Genomic DNA, 19860 nt, shown 5'->3' on the forward strand with positions numbered 1-19860 from the left:
AATTATGCATAATTACATGCAAGTAACCCTAAGCCAAACCCTAATCTTAACCCTAACCATATAGTAAGTACATGTAGTTAATTAATATTACTCCGTACTCAAATGTATAATTACACTGTAACAAGGACACCTTTAAATAAAGTGTAACCCAAATTTCATATTTCTGTTATCTCAGACATTTAGGAAATTTAGATTTATGTTAGACACACCCACTTGCAGAACTGTTTGTGTCGTTAATTTGCATATTAATTTGTCATACGCATCTTCAGCCTTGTCTTTGAGGTGAATTAAATGCATTTGACCGGCAGTCTTTGTGTTGTCACGTGACGTCCCCTCCCCCTGAGTGATGTGCTCGGGAACACTGATGTCTCCGAAAGGCTGTAAGAGGACCTTACAGCCTTTGTTGTGTGTTTGTGTGTGTGTGTGTGTGTGCCCTTGAGGAGTGCGGTGTCACTTCTAATCGCATCAGTGTGCCAGTAGCATGCGTCTCCTCATTGATCTTAATGGTGAGGAAGGCTGTGGGGTAAAATTGAACCAGTGAGGGAGTTTATACCTGCCTTTGCATTGTCAATGTCACCGCAAACAACATGACACGTGCCCCTCTTATCTCACTTCCTCCTGTGCTCTGTGTGTGTGTGTGTGTGTGTGTCTGTGTCTGTGTACAGGAGGAAGGTGGAGATCATGCACACACACAGCCTCTTCACGTTGCTCGGAGAGCGACTAATGATGCACACCAGCACTGTGACCATCACCACCTACAACACACTCTATGAGGTATCCACTTGTCTGCACGTAACGGTTCTAGGTTAAACACTTTCTATATATACAGTAATTCATTATAAAGGTATTTCTAAAGGTCCACACAGTATGTTTTGCTCTCAGGGATATGGCAGCTGTCACAAATGGAGAATCTCGCAAAACGAAGCAAACATTTTCAATTACCAGTGCCACTGTAGAAATTCTCTATATGGTTATATGATTATAACTACCATGATTCATTTTTACTAGAAGCAGAATTGTCCAATAACAAGAAATATTCATGTCTTTGTGTAAAACGAGTTTAGAACGAGGGAAAAATACACTTCAATGCATTTGAATAAATTATGATGCCTTATTATAACCATTGTAATCATTTATATCGATTCATAAATTTTTATTGCCACAGTTATTAAAACAATGAGCCACAAGAGGCTATGCATGTAGTGATTTTACCAAGAGTAAAAAGCATGAAACGTGTCTGAAACAGCTTTATGATAAACACCAATGTTTATTAAAATGATAATATCCAAGTTCCAGGCAATTCAGGAATATGTTGTATTAAAATAGAATATATTAAATAATGTGTTAGCAAAAATATTAATTATTTATATTCATATGTGTTTTTATAACACTTCATAGAAAGTGTTCTCCCTGAAACCTTATCTTTAATATATTTTTATAAGATGGATGATTATGTTTGTTTGAATAACATGTACAAAAAAAATTATTTCTAGTCTAATCAAACTGAATTTTGTCTAATGTAGATCTTAACAGAACAGGTTTGCACTCAGGTGGTGCACAAGCCTCACCCAGAACCCGATTCTACAGTCAAGATCCAAAACCCAAGTAAGTGTCTGTTGTTCATTTCATTTCTAGTTATTTTATCAGATCAGTTTCAACACACACCGGATCAATGTCTAAGCTCTCCTTCCTTTTTCCATTTCACTCTCTCCTTTTTCTTTTTGATTTTCTCAGTGATTCTGAAGGTTGTGGCTACGCTGCTTAAAAGTTCCTCCCCCAGCACTGAGCTGATGGAAGTACGACGCCTCTTCCTGTCTGACATGATCAAACTCTTCAGCAACAGCAGAGAGAACAGACGGTAAGCTGTTTGTACACACACTAGTGGTGAATACTAAATCTGTGTTTGGGTTTTTCTAAAGTAAAAACTTTTTTTTTATTTAATATACGTACACACTTTTTTCATGTTATGGCCAATACAAAACAATTTAGCTTAGAATATCAATAGGGAAAATTCATAGCTTTTTACTGTTGAGTAAAAAGGCATTTCCTCTCTAACCTTCTCTGAGAAAACACCTGACACACATAGAAACAAACCCTAATATTTATAGATAAACAGAAAATAGTTTTACAATTTGACAAATCCCCTCTTACATACAAACAGACATATGCAGACACTACAATAATTTTATACACGCAAGCTGTATGCAAACATCAGAAGCATTTAGCGTCTCCCTCTCAGTGGGAAAGACGCTCCCTCCTATTAAATCAATTAGCGTCATAATTAATGCATTGAGGAATGAAGATTTGATGTGGCATTCTCTCTGCATCGTTCCGTTTCATGGACTCCTGCGGAGGCTAAGCCTGACTGTCACCTGGACTCAGGTTACCCTTATTTGCTCATTAGTAAGATTTAGGTACATCAAGTGTGTGTGTATCTGCACACTTCTATCCTAAACAAGCCCACGGCGCACCATGCACCCAGGCCCACTCCGTAAGCTGCTGCCATGGTTACAACTGCATACCAAAATCACAATGCATATTTTAGCAGTGGTGAAGTGGGACTGCTTGTTTCTGTATTCCATAACAAGCCCAGCATTCTGAAGTGAGCAAACGTGTCTGGAATCTAAGATGACAAGAGTGAAGGAGTATTTCCAGCAAGTTCCAGCAATCATAAAGCACTCCCTCTTTAGTACTTTGCGTAGGCTGTTTGTTTTTATGTGGTTCTGATACGTTCAGCCTTTGTTTACAGAGTGATTCTCTAAGTTTAGATTTGATTTAGTTCTGATTATGGTGCGTAAAGTTTTCTAGGTTTCCATTACTGGAACGAATTAAACATTAGGTCATGCGACAATAATATAGCTTACTACTGTTTGAAAGATTTTTCAGAGCATTTCACACACTATTAAAAAATAGAAATACAAAATAAAATCACAACATTAATGCTGAGTAAGAAAAATGGGCATGGATATTTATTTTTAAGTGTTCAAAAGATTACATGTAACAGTGTTATTAAAGTTCTAGGGTTTTGGAAGGTTAACTTCAAATGAGCATTAGATGACTCAAAGGATGCAAAAATAGAGGAAGAGTATGCACATTTCAGTATCTTTTGAAAACTAGCGTAGAGTCACTGTTAAAAACAGGTGGTATAAAATTTAGCACCAGAGCTTTTACATCATTAAACCTTCTGCTTGAGTGAATAATTAGTCCATTCTGTCTAAATTTGCATCATGGTGTCATTGCAATGTGTGTAGGTGTCTGCTGCAGTGTTCAGTGTGGCAGGACTGGATGTTCTCTCTGGGCTACATTAACCCAAAGAACCCAGAGGAGCAGAAGATCACTGAAATGGTCTACAACATATTCCGTATCCTGCTTTACCATGCCATCAAGTATGAGTGGGGAGGCTGGCGCGTGTGGGTGGACACACTCTCCATCGCCCACTCCAAGGTTAGAGCAAGCCGCTTTTAGCGCTTTTCTTGATATAATTAGTTTCGTAATATCACATTTAATGGTTTTAATGCATTTCTTATGTCAGTGATGAATGAAAACGTTGTTATTTTTACCGTCTCCACTCTTTGGCCTTGTCTTTTGGTCATGCTAACAGCAATAGTATTTGATTTAGTTAAACACTGTTAAGTCTTTTTTTTCCCTAATTGGATAAGTGTCGCAATGATCCAATTGAATCCATCTAATGGTGGAGATGATAAAATAAAAATCTGCATGGAAAGTAGACCAACACCAAGGTAGACTCTCAACACTGCTATTCACCTCTTTTAGGTGACCTACGAGGCGCACAAAGAGTACTTGGCAAAGATGTACGAGGAGTACCAACGACAAGAGGAAGAGAACATCAAGAAAGGAAAGAAAGGTTCCGTCAGCACAATTTCCGGCCTTTCCGCCCAACCCACCGCTGTCAACGGAAACCTGGAGATCCGCGAGATTGATGACACATCTCAGACGCAGACACCAGAGAGCGAGGCAGACTATGGAGAAAATGCAGACTCTCGGAACCTGCTGGCCGAGACCAAAGGTCCGGAGGGCGAAGCCGAACGGTCGGCGGCGGGGGTTCGTGTGGAAGTTCATGACTTGCTGGTAGACATCAAAGCTGAGAAGGTGGAGGCTACAGAGGTCAAATTAGACGATCTGGATCTGTCCCCGGAGGTTCTTGGAGGAGGAGGTGGCATGGAGAATGGTCCCTTGGTGGAAGTAGACTCGCTGTTGGACAGCGCCTACTGTGCAGCAGTTCACAAGCTCAATGGGAGCCTTGTCCCCAAAGAGGAGGAAAGCGTTGTGGTGGGTTTAACTGAAGAAGATGGGAACATGGGTCCTCTAATCACACTCGCAGATGAAAAGGACAGCGTTCCCAGCAACAATGGCTTCTTGTTCCCCAAGGTGGATGAGAAGCTGCTTCCCTCATTGGCGTCGACGGAGCACCTGGTGCTGCCCAGCCCTGAACAGCCTCCTTGTCCAACAACTCCACACACTTCAAGTGCCAGTGACGACCTCAGCCTGCTAGCCCACATGACTTCTTGTGGTTCAGATCTGATTCAAACCCCAAGTGGCCTAACAGAAGATGATGGGTTTAAGTTGCAGAGCTCCTTGGCGGACATCAGCACACTGGCAGAAGCCGAGGCCCAGGCTGCAGCCAGGACAGCAGAGTGTTTGGAGCAAGAGGTTGGGGAGGCTAGGGCAGGAAAGAGCGGCTGTGATGCAGCCAGCACCACTTCAGACACAGAGAGATCCGACGATGGAAAGGACAAAGAAATGAAGAAGATTCAGACTACAGCCACCACGCAGGTGCGAATCACTCATTTATTATTTGTTGCGTTTGCCCACTGATGGTAACTCTCGGAAATGTTTACTCACCCTCATGTTGTGCAAAACCTGTATGACTTAGGCTACGTTTACACTAGTGCGTTTTCGTTTTAAAACGCATAACTTTTGCTATGGTTACGCCTGTCATTTATACTGCTCGTTTCTACACAGACTTTTGAAAACGATGCAGACCTTGTTTTAGTTTGAAGACTCCAGGGTTGTGTTTCAGTGTTAATGAGCCAAAATGGAGACTTTTGAAAATAATGGCGTGGCTGCCTACATTCACTCTGCATATCTTGATGACCGTGCAAACAATAACATCATGCTCACCTGCCAGTGACTAGCAACCAGCTTCCTGTTTACACTTTTACGCACATGCCCAGTGTGCACGAATGGTCATGTGACATGTTTTCGGTTGTGTAGTGTGGACGGAGATCGTTTCTGAAACGCAGTAAAAATGGCAGTGTAGACGAGGATCGTTTTCATTTTAAAACGAAAACACACTAGTGTAAACAGGGCATACTTTCTTCTGTGGAACACAAAAAGAATCTTTATGCTGCCCTTTTCCATAGATGAAAGAGAATGTGGGCAGATGCTGTTAAGCTCCAAAAATTAGTAAAGTTGTCCATATGACTTTTCTCATCAGTTTTCTGAAACCTTACAATGCAATGAAACCAACCGAAATTAAAAAAACTATTCAGTGCAATTGCAATCACTTTTCTACATTTCAAAATTGGTGCATTGCATTTGGTTAAGAGGCATCTGAGAATATGTCCTTTGGCGTCATTGTTTTCAAACCCTTCTTAACATGTCTTACTGTGGTATATTTGAAAATATCAGGGATGTCCAATCCTGCTCTTTTTAAGGACCGCCAGTTTAGCTCCAACAGTGAGTCTGAAGACCTTGATTAGCTGGTTTAGGTGTTTAACTGGGGCTGGAGCTAAAGGTAGTCCTCTAGGAGCAGGATTGGACATCACTGGAATATTGACACAAATGAGATTTGAAATCTCTGGCTGAGGACAATATTTCGAGAAGGTAACAAAGTAGTAACGAAATAACTTTATTTGAAGAATCTCCTTTTGTGTTCCACCAAGGATAGACTGTTATATGGGTTGCCACTCAACCTCAGTCTGGTTTAGAACCAGGAAAATTAAATAAACAAATGAATGCTGTAATGAACTAACAAGCAATCAAATCTTCTTGCTTTCCTGCAGGCTCTTCATGGTCGTATGTCGGGTCAGATGGAGAGGGACCTCTGTGTGGATCTGGGCTTCCGGGGCATGCCGATGACAGAAGAACAGCGGCGGCAGTTTAGCCCTGGCCCTCGCACTACCATGTTCCGTATCCCAGAATTCAAATGGTCACCCATGCATCAGCGCCTTCTCACTGACCTGTTGTTCGCTCTGGAAAGTGACGTACACATGTGGAGGAGGTATGAGAGTTTTTGGCCTTTAGAAATTACCAGCCAAGACATCTTCCCAGATGAACGTCTTGTGTTGTCCTGGAACAACTTTTCTGACCCCCTGATCCCCAACCCTAACCCTACTCCTTGCCCTCTCTGTAAAATCAGATTGGTTGTTCTAGGACCAACAAGGATGTTATACTCTAGTTCTCTGTAACCTCTTTTGTGTTACTTGACAGTAAAACTCTGAAAAGATGAACATATTATATGCTTTTACATGGTCTTGCTTCACTGCTGTCTTCTTTTGTTCTCTCTTTCTCTCAGCCACTCTACGAAATCGGTCATGGACTTTGTAAACAGTAACGAGAACATTATATTTGTCCACAACACCATCCACCTCATTTCTCAGATGGTTGATAACATCATTATAGCCTGTGGCGGGATCCTTCCCCTGCTCTCTGCTGCCACCTCCCCATCTGTAAGTGGCACTTGAGCGGCCCCTAGTGGATATTCACATCAGTACAACATCCTTGAATTATAAAACCACTTTCTAGTGGCTAGTTTTTCTTTTTTTTTTTGTTTGGAAGGGCTGTAATGGGATTATTTAGAATCCTATAGAAGAAAAAAGTTGTTCCTGTTTCTATTCCCTGAATATCACTGAATGTTATATTGACGCTGAATGGCGACAATACATGTCTGATCTTATACAGATTTCAAGAATAAGTCCAGATCAGTATTTTTGCCTACACATAGAAACATCCATGAGTGCTGCTGTGCTGATGTCAAATTTCATCCTCTGTCGGTGCTTTTACCCTGAGATCTTAAATATGAACGCAATCCCAAATTTTGCCGCTTTCTTCTCCTGTGTTCTTTGACATTTTACCTGCAATCTAACCTTTTTATTTCTGGCAAACATTCTTACAGCGTTTTCTGAAATTTTCTCTGACTGACTCTATTGCTTATTAACCAGCTTTTTTGTGCCTTTGTATCCTTTTGTTGTCTGTATTGCCTCTAATTCCTTCTTCCCCTTCCCTGTTTCTCTCTTTTTTTGTCTTTTTTATTTCGTTTGCATGTACAGAGTTCTAAGGTTAGTGCAAACCCTGTAAGTTCCCATTTATTTATTCTTCTCTAACATTCACCTTCTTGTTTATTTTTTAATGTTACATTTTAATATCACTAATTCCACAGATCAAAATGTATGGTCCATTTCAGATCATTTCCATCTTTTCTGTCTTTTTCAGCCTCAGACTATGTGTACATTCATTCAGTTTATTCACCCAAAGATTTATGATATATGAATTGCACTCAAAAGTTGCACTCAGTAACTCATGTTCATGTTAAGCTGACCAATATTCCATCCGTCTTGGATTTGGTATAGAGGAATTATAAATGCATCATGCAAAAGTTTTCAGGTTCATATAAAAATGTGATATCTGCGGTCAGTCATGATTAATTTATTATCTATGTAAAAGTGTCCAGTAAGTAGTGAGTAGTATCTGGCTGATCGTATGATTTTTAAAATGGCAGCCACGTAAAAAGTAAGTGAACATGATTTTAAATATATTTTCAGAAGTACATTTTTTCTTCACGTATAGAACTCTTTTAATTAGTAAAACAAACGGAGTGCACCTTTAAATATGAGATTATGGATGTATTAAAGTGCAAACTTACCAGTATTATTCTGTTATATGATCCGTTTAAGTGATCGTATCTGATTAAGTATTTTATCAGACCTTCATCATAATCATCTGTTATTCATGGAAAGCCTTCAAACAGACAGATACTGATATTAAATTGCATTAAATAAATTAGCACACACCATGGTGCTGTGATGAGCCCCCCGGCTCTATTGGTCCATTTATAAGGGTCTTTATTAAATGTCAACTTCATTTGTTCCCCTCTGTGTTGGTCATAAAGACACAAGGAGCTTCTTGCTTACAGAAAGGGACAAAAAGCAATGAAGTTAATAGCCTGCCAGGAAGCTCTGGCACAGGGGCAGAGGTGGGTCCGAGCTATCGCCCCTATACATACCCACAATGCACCACTGCGTGACCTCTTATTCGCCACTATTATGTCTCCTAGCAACAAGCATGTTCCCAGTTTTCAACATCAATTATGTTAGTTTCAGCACATTTTCAGAGCTGTGGGTTTTAAGATAGTGGTTCATATCTCCATCACCCCATATTTTTCAAAAGATTTTAAAAGCATATTTGCCACTGCTTGAAAGACTCCTTAGTGTTTTCTTTTGCTTTGCAAAAAGGTTTGTTCTTTGTAATACATCATGTAATTATGTTGAACTTTTGATATTGATGTTGCAAAATGGTGACGTGTTTCCTGACCACCGCAAAGATTAAGTGCACACGGCACTGCAGCACTGACTGTTCACACACAAATAGGTGTCACACTGGTTTGAACACACTTCCTTCTAGTGGTGTGAGGTTTTCCAAGAGAGGCATGTTTCATGTGAAGTTGGCCTGGCATTATTGATTTGCTGCTATCACACATTTGTTTGTTTGTCAGCACATTGTCAGTAGCATAATCATGTATAGATGTGAGCATTACTCTGTGTGTGTTTTTGCTTCAAAATGTATTAGGATATGTGTCTAAACTTCTGGATTTTGGTTATGTGTATGTGTGTCCTCCCAGATGGAGCTTGAGAATGTGGAGGCGACCCAGGGCATGTCGTCAGAAACGGCTGTCACGTTTCTGAGCCGGCTGATGGCCATGGTGGATGTGCTCGTGTTTGCCAGTTCTCTCAATTTCAGCGAGATTGAGGCTGAAAAGAACATGTCGTCAGGGGGACTAATGCGCCAGTGTCTACGATTAGGTATGTGTGATGTATCATACCCATCTAAATATTTCAAATATGTCATTTTTGGTATACTGTATGTTCTTTGACTAAACATATAAGGTTTTTGTACATTGGTGAAGTACTGTATTTAACTTATGTGGCAACAAAACCACTGGTTAAAAAGAAGTTAATATATGAGGCCAATTAAACAAACAAGACCCCCAGTGTTTACACTCCTCGAATGACTCACTTCTCTCCCCATTATTAATATGGGATAGAAGAAATATTTAGACATTGATAAAATACACATTTCACCTTTAAAAGGGGTTTGAGGGGTTAATGCGCAACTATGTATGTACACTACCATTCAAAAGGACTTTTAAAAAGAAATTAATATTTTTATTCAGGAAGGAGGCATTAAATAAATCAAAAGTAACATGAAGACTTTTACATTGTTACAAAAAATATTTCAAATCATTTTTGATTCTTTCTGTTCATCAGAGAATCGTGAAAACATGTTATCACCGTTTCCACAAAAATCTTAGTTTCATATTAGAATGATTTCTGAATGATTTCTGAAAATTCAGCTATGCCATCACTGGCAAACATTTTAAAATATATTAAAATAGAAAACAGTTTTTTTTTTATTGCTTTTTTTTTTTTTTTTACAATATTACTGTTTTTATTGTATTTTTGATCAAATAAATGCAGCTTTGATGAGCATAAGCGGCTTCTTTCATAAACATTTTTTACTTTTACTTTTTATCTTACCAACCCACTTTTGAACGGTAGTGTAGCTGTGTGTCTGTGTGGTGTGATGTGAATATCAAGCCAGACGTTCTAGTAAAACTGTTTGTCTCTTCTCAGTATGTTGTGTAGCAGTGAGGAACTGTCTGGAATGCAGGCAGAGGCAGAGAGACAGAGGCAGCAAAAGCTCGCTGCCAATCAGCAAGACCCAGGAGAACCTACAGACTGCAGCATCCGCCAGCAAGGTTATACACTCACACACCTGCACAAACACAAGAGAACAGACACGTATGCACACAAACACACTAAAGAGTCTCTGAAAACAAATCAAATGCACATTAGAAACACAGAAACAGAACAAAAGGCAATACATTTTTACTATAAAAACTATAAAAATGATTTGCATAATTAAACCAGTGTATGTCCATGTGTGTGTGTGTGTGTGTGTGTCCTGTGGTTTAATGTATGATTCTCTCATCCTCTCTGCCGCAGACCGTCATACAGAACGTCCCGCGTAACCTTTCTCCCATCAAAGACCCAGACAGACTGCTGCAGGACGTGGACATCAATCGTCTCCGAGCTGTCGTTTTTAGAGACGTGGTGAGACACTCACTTACCTGCGCCGGAGCAAAGCGTGTATGTTTACATGACCAGAATGATTGTTAACCATACTCTGTGTTCAACAGGATGACAGTAAACAGGCTCAGTTCCTGGCTCTGGCTGTGGTCTACTTCATCTCTGTCCTTATGGTGTCCAAATACCGGGACATCCTGGAGCCACAACGGGAGATCGGCAGGTCCAGCAGCCTATCAGGGAGAAGCATCCGACAAGAGATTAATTCACCCACCAGCACAGGTGAACTTGGCATCTGCAGTGTCATTATGAGCGTGTGACCTTGATTATACTCAATAGATGTGTATCTTTAGTCATTTACCACTTAAACACCCCAAAAATGCTAAGTGTTTAAACGCAGTCAAACACCTTCCACTCACACATTTCTTAACTGTCTCTGATTATCTCTGCTATATAGTCATCCAGTTACTCCCCGCAGGGAGGATTTCATCAACTTAAGTGTGCAAGGCATTATTGCAAAGCTTTATCTGAGTGCAATATTGAATTAATACTCAGGTGGAAAGAACTGCTTAGCATAGGCTGCAGTAAACTGCACAAACTGTATCTCTTATGGAAGCAGCTCTGAAATGCTTCTGTAATGACTGAATTTCTGCTCTTATCTCTGACTTATGTTCAGCAAGATCGCATCTATTTGTTAAATAATAAAGTTAAAATAGTAATATTATGGAAAATTATTACAATTTAAAATAACAGTTTTTTTTTGTTTTGATATATTTTAAAATGTAGTTTATTCCTGTGATGACAAAGCTAATTTTTTTAGCAGCCATTACTCCAGATTTCAGTGTCAGTTGATCCTTCAGGAATCATTCTGATATGCTGATTTGATGCTCAAGAAACATTTCTTATTAATATAAATGTGAAAAACAGTTTTTGCTGCTTAATATTTTGTGGAAACCTCAATATACTACCCTTTAAGAGATTAAAAGAAAAAAAAGAATACTTTTATTAATCAAGGGCAGTAAATACATTTATAATTTTACAAAATATTTCTATTTTTAAAAATCCTGTTCTTTTGAACTGTCTATTCATCAAAGAATTCTGAAAAAAAATGTACCATGGTTTCCACAAAAAATATTAAGCAGCAAAATCTTTAATGATAAAAAAAAATCTATTATTAATAATCGAGCATCAGCAATAATTGAAAATAACTGAGCAACAAATCAGCATATGTGACCCTGGAGCACAAAACCTTAAGTAGTCTTAAGTAGCTCGGGTATATTTGTAGCAATAGCCAAAAATACATTGTATGGGTCAAAATTATCGATTTTTCTTTTATGCCAAAAATCATTAGGATATTAGGTAAAATCCTATCCTAACAAACCATGCATCAATGGGAAGCTTATTTATTCAGCTTTCAGATGATGTATAAATCTCAGTTTCAAAAAACTGACCCTTATGACTGGTTTTGTGGCTGGTCACATATTAGAATAGTTTCTGAAGAATCATGTGACACTGAAGACTGGAGTAATGATGCTGAGAAATCAATTTTGCCATTGCATGAATAAATTACATTTTCAAATATATCAAATCAGAAAACAGATATTTTAAATTATAATTATATTTTAGAATATTGCTTGTTTTACTGTATTTTTTGTCAATAAATGCAGGCTTGGTGAACACAATAGACGTATTTCAAAAACTAAAAAAAAACATAATTATTCAAAACTTTTGACCACTAATTTATGTGTGCAAATTTCAGAAAACCCATCTTCCTTCTCGGATGGTGTACGTGGAGACCGCCAAGCCGCCACCCCTCTGGACGATCTTCCCCTGGAGGGATCACTGCCTCACACTGACTCTGGCATCGGGGAGGAGCAGGTCACCAATGTTCTCAATGGTTCCGAGCTGGGCGCAGACTCCAGCGGATTTGGTGGGAGCTCTGGAGGCCCGGATGCCATGAGCGAGTTGCTGTGCACACTGTCGTCGGAGGTGAGGAAGTCCCGTGAGTCCCTGTTGGAGTCGCCTCCTGGCATGGAGGTTCTGAAACCAGCTGCGTCGATCTCCAGCATCAGCCAGGCCAACAAGGGAATCAATGTGAAGGAGATCCTGAAGAGTTTAGTGGCAGCACCGGTGGAGGGGGCAGAGGCAGGGCCTGAGCCCCAGCCGTACCACCCTGACCCTGCCCTGAAGAGGGAAGCTGCTGCCATGCTGCCCATGCAGTTCCACTCGTTTGACAGGTGGGCAGCTCTAGCGTGTCTAGCACATCAAATAACACAGGTTATGTTATGCTTGTCTTTCATGTATGTTTCAGACCAACCTTTATTAACAGGCAATATTATTAAAATAATTGTTAAAATAATTAAAAGTATTAAACCCAAGACCCAGAAAGCTGAGCACATCAAGCTTAAATATATAATATAGCAATTTATAATTAATCGCATCCAAAATAAAAGTTTTTGTTTACATAATATGTGTATAGTGTGTATATTTATTATGCATATATAAATACACACACATACAGTATATATTTTGAAAATATTTCCATGTATATATTTATATTAATATAATTGATACTACATATAAATATTTTAAATGTATAAACATAACATATTTTTCTTAAATATATACATGCATGTGTGTGTATTTATATATACATAATATATATACACAGTACACACACATATTATGTAAATTTGTTTTGGATGTGATTAATCGCTATTAATCGTTTGACAGCACTATTTATAATATTATATTTTAATATTAAATTTTTAAAATATAGACATTTCACTTAGGTTAACATTTAATAATATAAACCTTTGGACCCACTTTATATTAAGTGGCCTTAACAACTATGTACTTACATGTAAATTAATAATTTGGTACAATGCACTTATTGTGTACATACATGTTTTTACATTGTACTTATATTTTAAAAATACCTGCATGTAATTACATCTGTAATTAATTTCTGTAATTACATTTATAATTATTAAAAGGATAATTTACCCAAAAATGAAAATTCTGTGATCATTTACTCTCCCTCAAGTTGTTCCAAACCTGTGTGAGTTTCTTTCTTCTGTTGAGCACAAAAGAAGTTATTTTAAAGAATGTTGGTAATCAAACAGTTGACGGTAGCCACTGACTTCAATAGTATGGAAAAAAAAAATACTATGGAAGGCAATGGCTACTGTCAACTACACAATAAAGAAACTCACGCAGGTTTGGAACAAGTGAAAACTGTAATGTAAGCTAATTAAAAACCAGACTCACGCTGTTAAAAAAAAAAAACTCTCCCCAACAAGCAGATTCCTGTCAGCAGCTTGCTTTTTAAAGATGTTATCTGGCAGTTTCTTCACACTCACTAAATATTCCACAGGAAAAGCAGAAAGTGTTGGCCACTGTCATAAGAAACTGATGGTAACTGAAGGTCAGAGAGTTACAGGATGCTATAAAAAATCAGGTTTGGGTTAATGATCCGAGGTGACTACTTTTTATTACAAGAACATCATAGATCAGAATGATGGCCTGTCAAATATCATTTCAGGTGATTCCTTCCCAGGCCACTATATTCAGCAAAAATATGTAGCCTAAGCTACAGAATATGGTGGCAGCCTGATTTAGGAATTACAACTAAAATATACAAAACATATACTGTCCTGTATGTGACTGAATGTTTAATAGTGTCTACTAAGGTCCATTCATCATGATGATGGGACGGCCAGATCAGCACGTCCACTGTTACACATACAGTATAATTAATCTTCAGGCTTGCTGCAAACAGGTGTTTTACATAGCACATAAACCTGCAATCCAACCTGGAAGCAGCTGAGCACACAAACACGATATGGCCTCATAATTTCAACATACCACATGTAGAAGAATGTGACGTTCGCTCAGAATTTTGGAACACCTGGCGCCAGAGAAGACTTTAAAAATCACTAAGAAGAAAAAAACTCTTTACCCTTCACTGAAGCTATTTTTTTATTAATATATACAGTATCTACCAATGTCTACCAAATGTCTACTTATCTTTCCACAAATATCTAATTACCCTATTTCACAAACTTTAGTGAAATAAGTGATTTTAACTTGTGACAGGATGAGTGTGGTTGGAAGGTCAAGGTGGTAAAACTTCTGCTTTTTTATTTCTTTTTTCACAGTTCACCTGTATGTCTCTGTAGAGTTTTACAAGACTAGAAACAGGCCAGCTTTCACGTCTTCTCACCGGAAAATAGGGCAGAACACTTTTCCTTTCCTTCCACACATACAATGGCTCCGAAAAAGTATTCAGACACACCTAAAAATGTGTGAATATCAAAATATCAAACCAAGTGGCATTTTTCTTAAAAGCATATCACAAACACTCTTTTCAAGCTAATTTTCAAATGCTAAAAAAAATGCTATTGTTCAAAACAAATTGACAGTTTCTGGTTGTCAAACTGGGACCCACTTTATATTAAGTGGCCTTAACAACTATGTACTTACATGTAAATTAATAATTTGGTACAATGCACTTATTGTGTACATACATGTTTTTACATTGTACTTATATTTTAAAAATACCTGCATGTAATTACATCTGTAATTAATTTCTGTAATTACATTTGTAATTACACAGTTGACCCATCCCTTATACCTTAACCCACCCTTAAACCTACCCATACCAACAAACCTGTCCCTAACCTTACCCATATCCCACCTTGATAGCAGCAAAAGTGTTTTGCAATACAATATGAACACAATAAGTACATTGTACTTCATTTTTGATGTATGTAAGTACTAGTTAAGGCCACTTAATATAAAGTGGGGCCAAACCTTTTAGTACAGACTCACAATACACTGAGGTTAATAAACAATGATATGCTTCTCTAAAAAACAATCGATGTCAAAGTAATTTAGATTTCATAAAAAAAACAAAAACATTTTAATCTATGTAATCTAATATAATGTAATATAGTTTAATCATACATATATATTTTTTTATTAATTATATAAAGTTAAGTTCAGCAAAATGAAATATTTTATGCTGCCTGCCTTTTGGAACAGCTTTTGCTTCAGGCGTGCACTTTTGTTATCTTAAAATGGATTTTGGAGCAGAGCGATTGAACCAATAAATCATTCATGAATCAATGCAGTTACACTTACATGTGGTCTGTCAAGACTTTTTGAGAACAAATGAAGTAAAGAACACCTTAATTACACATACGCAAGCACAAGGCCTTCCCCTCATTTTTAATGCAGTCCATTTCTCTGAGTCTAGCTCCTCATTACTGCACAGGCGTCTGCAGAAATGCCAGTGGCTCTGTGCAATAGTGTGCTCAGGGCTCAAGAGACTGACTGGCTTAGTGTGTGGGATCCACTGATACTCTACAATACAAACTAAAGCCCCTCTGAACATTAATCCTCTTTGTTCTTCCCAATTAAGAAAACCTGATGAATAAATTATACATAAGGTTATATGCTGTTAATCATTGACAGGCTTCTTGAATGTTAATAATTAATCAGGGCAGGTTAATATTTTATCATACTCTCCTTTTTCACCATGGGGTGGGCTGAAATGGTAAATAAATTAAATAAATGTTTTTATTTAAATGTTACCGAAGTTTTTTACTCATTTTTACTCATTAAAGAATCCTGAAAACAAAATGTTTCATAGTATCTAAAAAATATTAGGCAGCACAATATTTAAAATTTATAAGATAAATTAATACAATTAATAAGAGATTTATTTTGCACCAAATCAGTATATTAGAATGATTTCTGAAGGATCATGTCACACTGAAGAATGGAGAGATTATACTGAAAATTCAGCTTTGAAATCACAGCAATAAATGATATTTTAAAATATACTCTAACAGAAAATTTTATTTTAAATTGTAATAATATTTCACAATAATTCTGTGTTTACTGTATTTATTATCAAATAAATGCAGCCTTGTTGAGCATAAAACACTTCTTTCAAAAACATTTACAATGTTTTAGTGACACCATACTTTTGAACGGTAGTGTATTTACTTTTAATTTATTGTTAATATTAATAATATTATATATTTAAATATTATTATAATTAAATATGATTATTATTATTATTATATATTTAATAATAGGCATTGTATACTTAGAATTTTGTTCGCACTTTGAAGAATTGCTTATGCTTATCTACTGCAACTCACTTTGGATAAAAAAGAGATTTTAAAAAATCTTACCGACCCCAAACTTTTTAATGGTAGTGTATATATAAGTGTTTGATTTAGGTTATATAAAATTATTTTGATGGGAAGTCTTGTGATTAATTCTTGAGTATAATCAATACGTGTGTGTGTGTGTGTGTGTGTGTGTGTGTGTGTACACACTCTCAGGAGTGTGGTGGTGCCTGTTAAGAAGCCCCCTCCAGGAGGCCTGGCTGTGAACACAGTAGGAACACCCACCACCAGTGGAGTGCCCTCGTCAGGAAGTACGCCCAATATCTTTGCTGCTGCCACAGCAACACCTAAAAGCATGATCAACACAACAGGCGAGTCGTCCTGAATATTTCCATCATCTCACAGTCCCATGAGCATATACATTTTGCTGGTCTATATATGCATTTAATTCCTGCATATCACTTTAATAATTTTTTTCCATTTAGTCTTGTCATGGGCTTTCATAAGTTTAGACACTTTTCTAAACGTAGTGACCATTTTAGACATTTAAGCGTCCTTTGTAGCTCTATAAACAAACCTTTTTTTCTTTGGGATAGTCAGCTTTTCTTGTGCTTAATCCATCTCGTCCATTATGTCTCACAGGTGCCACTGACTCCGCCTCTTCCTCATCCTCCTCTTCATCAAGTTTCGTGAACGGTGCCACAAGTAAAAACCTACCAGCGGTGCAAACCGTTGCACCCATGCCTGAAGACACAGTGGAAAACATGAGGTACACACACACACTCATGCTCTTCCTCACTTTATCCAGTTATCCACATGCTTAAAACCTTAAATCATGCATTCTCACTTCCTGTGCTCATCCTGTTTTTTTTTTTTGGCAGTCTTACTTCTTCCAATGATTCCCATAATCTATTAGTTTCTTCACTTTACATCTGTCTCCTCTCTACACTTCCCTATCTGTGTATCTTTGTAACCACAGCCACAGATTCCCTCACAGACACATACTGAGGTCTCTGTGCATTTTTAAAGATGCACTTTGAGGTACTGATAGTCTGAAGTGTATTTCCTGCCGAACATGGTTGGGTACATCTGTTCTAATTTGAATGCAACAGAATAGATTTTCTTCATTTTTGTCTCTTTGCATGTACGACACGGAAGCTTTGAGGCTCAATCATCCTTTGATTTGGCACAGATCAACACACGGGGATTACGTCACACTTTAGACTAAGAGCTGCAGTGAATGCCTGTACAGTCATTACTGTCTGTTTGTGCCCATTTGTATTGCAGTGCCTTTTGTGAAGTGGACCAGTGTCCACTGCGAACCAGGCTGACGCCTCCTGAACTCAAATCCTTTAGTTCGCTGACAGGATTCCAAACAGCCCCCAGAGATGCAGGACAGTTTCTTAGGCAAGGAAGCTTGAACTGGCCCCCCTTACCCAGTGCTACCAGCTTAACATTCCCTTCCCTTTTTTCTCTCTGTCTTTTTGTTTTCTCTCTTTTTCTGCCTCTTTTTCCTGGTGGTTGTGAGTTTTCAAGCTGGCCAGCTACACCACCGCTGCTGCTTTTATTTTTTTTAACGGTTCTGCTAGATTTGATTCTGTCTCTTTTTCTCGTTATTTACATTGTCCAAACCAGGTATGACGCCATAAATGTTCAAGAATAACAGTCATGTCTCTTTGATTTTAACTTGATCAATTCATTTTTTTTAAACAAGTGTGCCAGCGTTATTTTAGAATTTTTTAATATATATTTGTAATTACATTTTTGTATTTATTTTAATTTGTATTTTAATTTTAGTTTGTTTGTCTTTTTTCATGTTTATTAGTTGTTGTTTTTTTATGTATATTTCTATTTCACCTTATTTTTATTTTTGTTTAAGTGATTTTAGCTTTATTTTAGTTACCAAAATAATTTTTTTAAATAGTTTTAGTTTTAGTGGTTTTTATTTCCATTGCATTATTCTGGGTAGCCCTACCCACTGTAAAATCTTATCTGTATTTTTATGCTGCCTTCACATCATATTTATTGAAAAGAAGAGATTTTACTTTTGAGCTTTTCACGGGGACAGACTAAGTAATTTGTTTCTTTGGTGCAGTGTTTAACACAAATAAATCCATGCGTGGATTTGGTGTTTACAGACAGACACTTACATAAACTGACCAAAGAAAGAACGCCACATAAGAATAGCTGTAATAAAATGGAATATCAAGCAGGTTGCTACTTAACTGCCCTTCACCGATGAAGCTGCTGCCATTTTGGTTGTTTTTACATGACAATTTCAATAAAGTGAACGGTTTTTACTAGCCGCCAACTTAATACACAAACGTGATGTGAATACAGCATAGACAGCAAATATGCTCTGATTGGCTGTAATTTCCAGTCTTTGCATCACACCTGGTTAAGATTTAGTCTCAGTGACTTGAGCTAGTGTTTGTAACTGAAATACTGCAAAAAACAAACACATTGATAGTCCATAAAAAGCATATACATTCCTAATCAGCAGTAATGTTTTCCAATAACTTGACAGAATCAACCCTGCTAGCTTGCCGTTTCAGTAGAGACATTGTCATTAATCATATCAAGTCATTCCTTGTTTGCACCACACTGGATGTCCTCAGACCTTTAGCTTTCACACTCACCCTAGTCTGTCGTCATTTGCATCCCTGGCGCTGAAGTTATAGTCTTAGCGCAGGTTAACTCAGCTTGTAGCTAAGCGCAGTGGCACTTAAGGGTGATGTGTGCAGTATAACAAGGTGATTTAAGCATTAAGCATTTGCTCTTTCTGCCTCCCTGTGGTTGAATTCCTGAAGGTTGGCTTTAACCCAGCAGTAACGCCATAGACTTTGTCACATACTAACCAGCTGGAATTAAAAGGAAGTGTGATTTTTAAACTGGTCTTTGTATTTTGGAGCTAACTGGAGTATTTCTCTCTATCTCTGTCTTTCATTTTCAACCCGTAGTATCACGACTAAATTGGAGCGCGCCTTAGAGAAAGTGGCCCCCTTGCTGAGGGAGATCTTTGTGGATTTCGCCCCCTTCCTTTCGCGGACTCTGCTGGGCAGTCATGGGCAGGAGTTGCTCATAGAAGGTACAGGTGCTGTATAGTGCTCCTTTTCCTCTCTACCTGGTGTCTCTGTGGAGTCCCTCACTGTCTGCTGTGTGTGTGTCCACTGGCTGCCTCATACACACACAATTGTGCGAGTGCATGGACCCAGAGCAGGTATGAGAAAAACAGAACTGCTTAGGATGAAAGGATGTTCAAAAAAATGTAGATGAAGGGACTGAGGGAAGATTGGCAGGCTAAACTTTGAAGAAGTGATTTAAGAGATGCCTAAAGGTGTACAAAAAAAAAAAAAGACTTCTCAACAATAAGGATTTTCCCCGCCTTTAAG

General features: G+C 37.9%; 1 protein-coding gene across 1 annotated transcript in view; it reads left to right on the top strand.

Annotated features, from left to right (window-relative positions):
• Positions 1-19860, top strand: part of LOC107728815 (neurobeachin-like) — a 142104-nt gene that overhangs the window by 109610 nt on the left and 12634 nt on the right. The window contains exons 17-34 of the mRNA XM_016539088.1: positions 666-774; positions 1524-1605; positions 1735-1858; positions 3252-3444; positions 3775-4794; positions 6027-6244; positions 6539-6692; positions 7293-7316; positions 8132-8215; positions 8861-9041; positions 9873-9997; positions 10245-10352; positions 10439-10607; positions 12085-12562; positions 16685-16839; positions 17111-17237; positions 17756-17875; positions 19429-19562. Of these exons, the coding sequence (XP_016394574.1) occupies positions 666-774; positions 1524-1605; positions 1735-1858; positions 3252-3444; positions 3775-4794; positions 6027-6244; positions 6539-6692; positions 7293-7316; positions 8132-8215; positions 8861-9041; positions 9873-9997; positions 10245-10352; positions 10439-10607; positions 12085-12562; positions 16685-16839; positions 17111-17237; positions 17756-17875; positions 19429-19562 (3605 nt within the window). The remainder of the gene's footprint in view (positions 1-665; positions 775-1523; positions 1606-1734; positions 1859-3251; positions 3445-3774; positions 4795-6026; positions 6245-6538; positions 6693-7292; positions 7317-8131; positions 8216-8860; positions 9042-9872; positions 9998-10244; positions 10353-10438; positions 10608-12084; positions 12563-16684; positions 16840-17110; positions 17238-17755; positions 17876-19428; positions 19563-19860) is intronic.

Source organism: Sinocyclocheilus rhinocerous, unplaced genomic scaffold (genome assembly GCF_001515625.1).
Source record: "Sinocyclocheilus rhinocerous isolate Xijiao unplaced genomic scaffold, SAMN03320098_v1.1 scaffold397, whole genome shotgun sequence".
NCBI classification, from domain to species: domain Eukaryota; kingdom Metazoa; phylum Chordata; class Actinopteri; order Cypriniformes; family Cyprinidae; genus Sinocyclocheilus; species Sinocyclocheilus rhinocerous.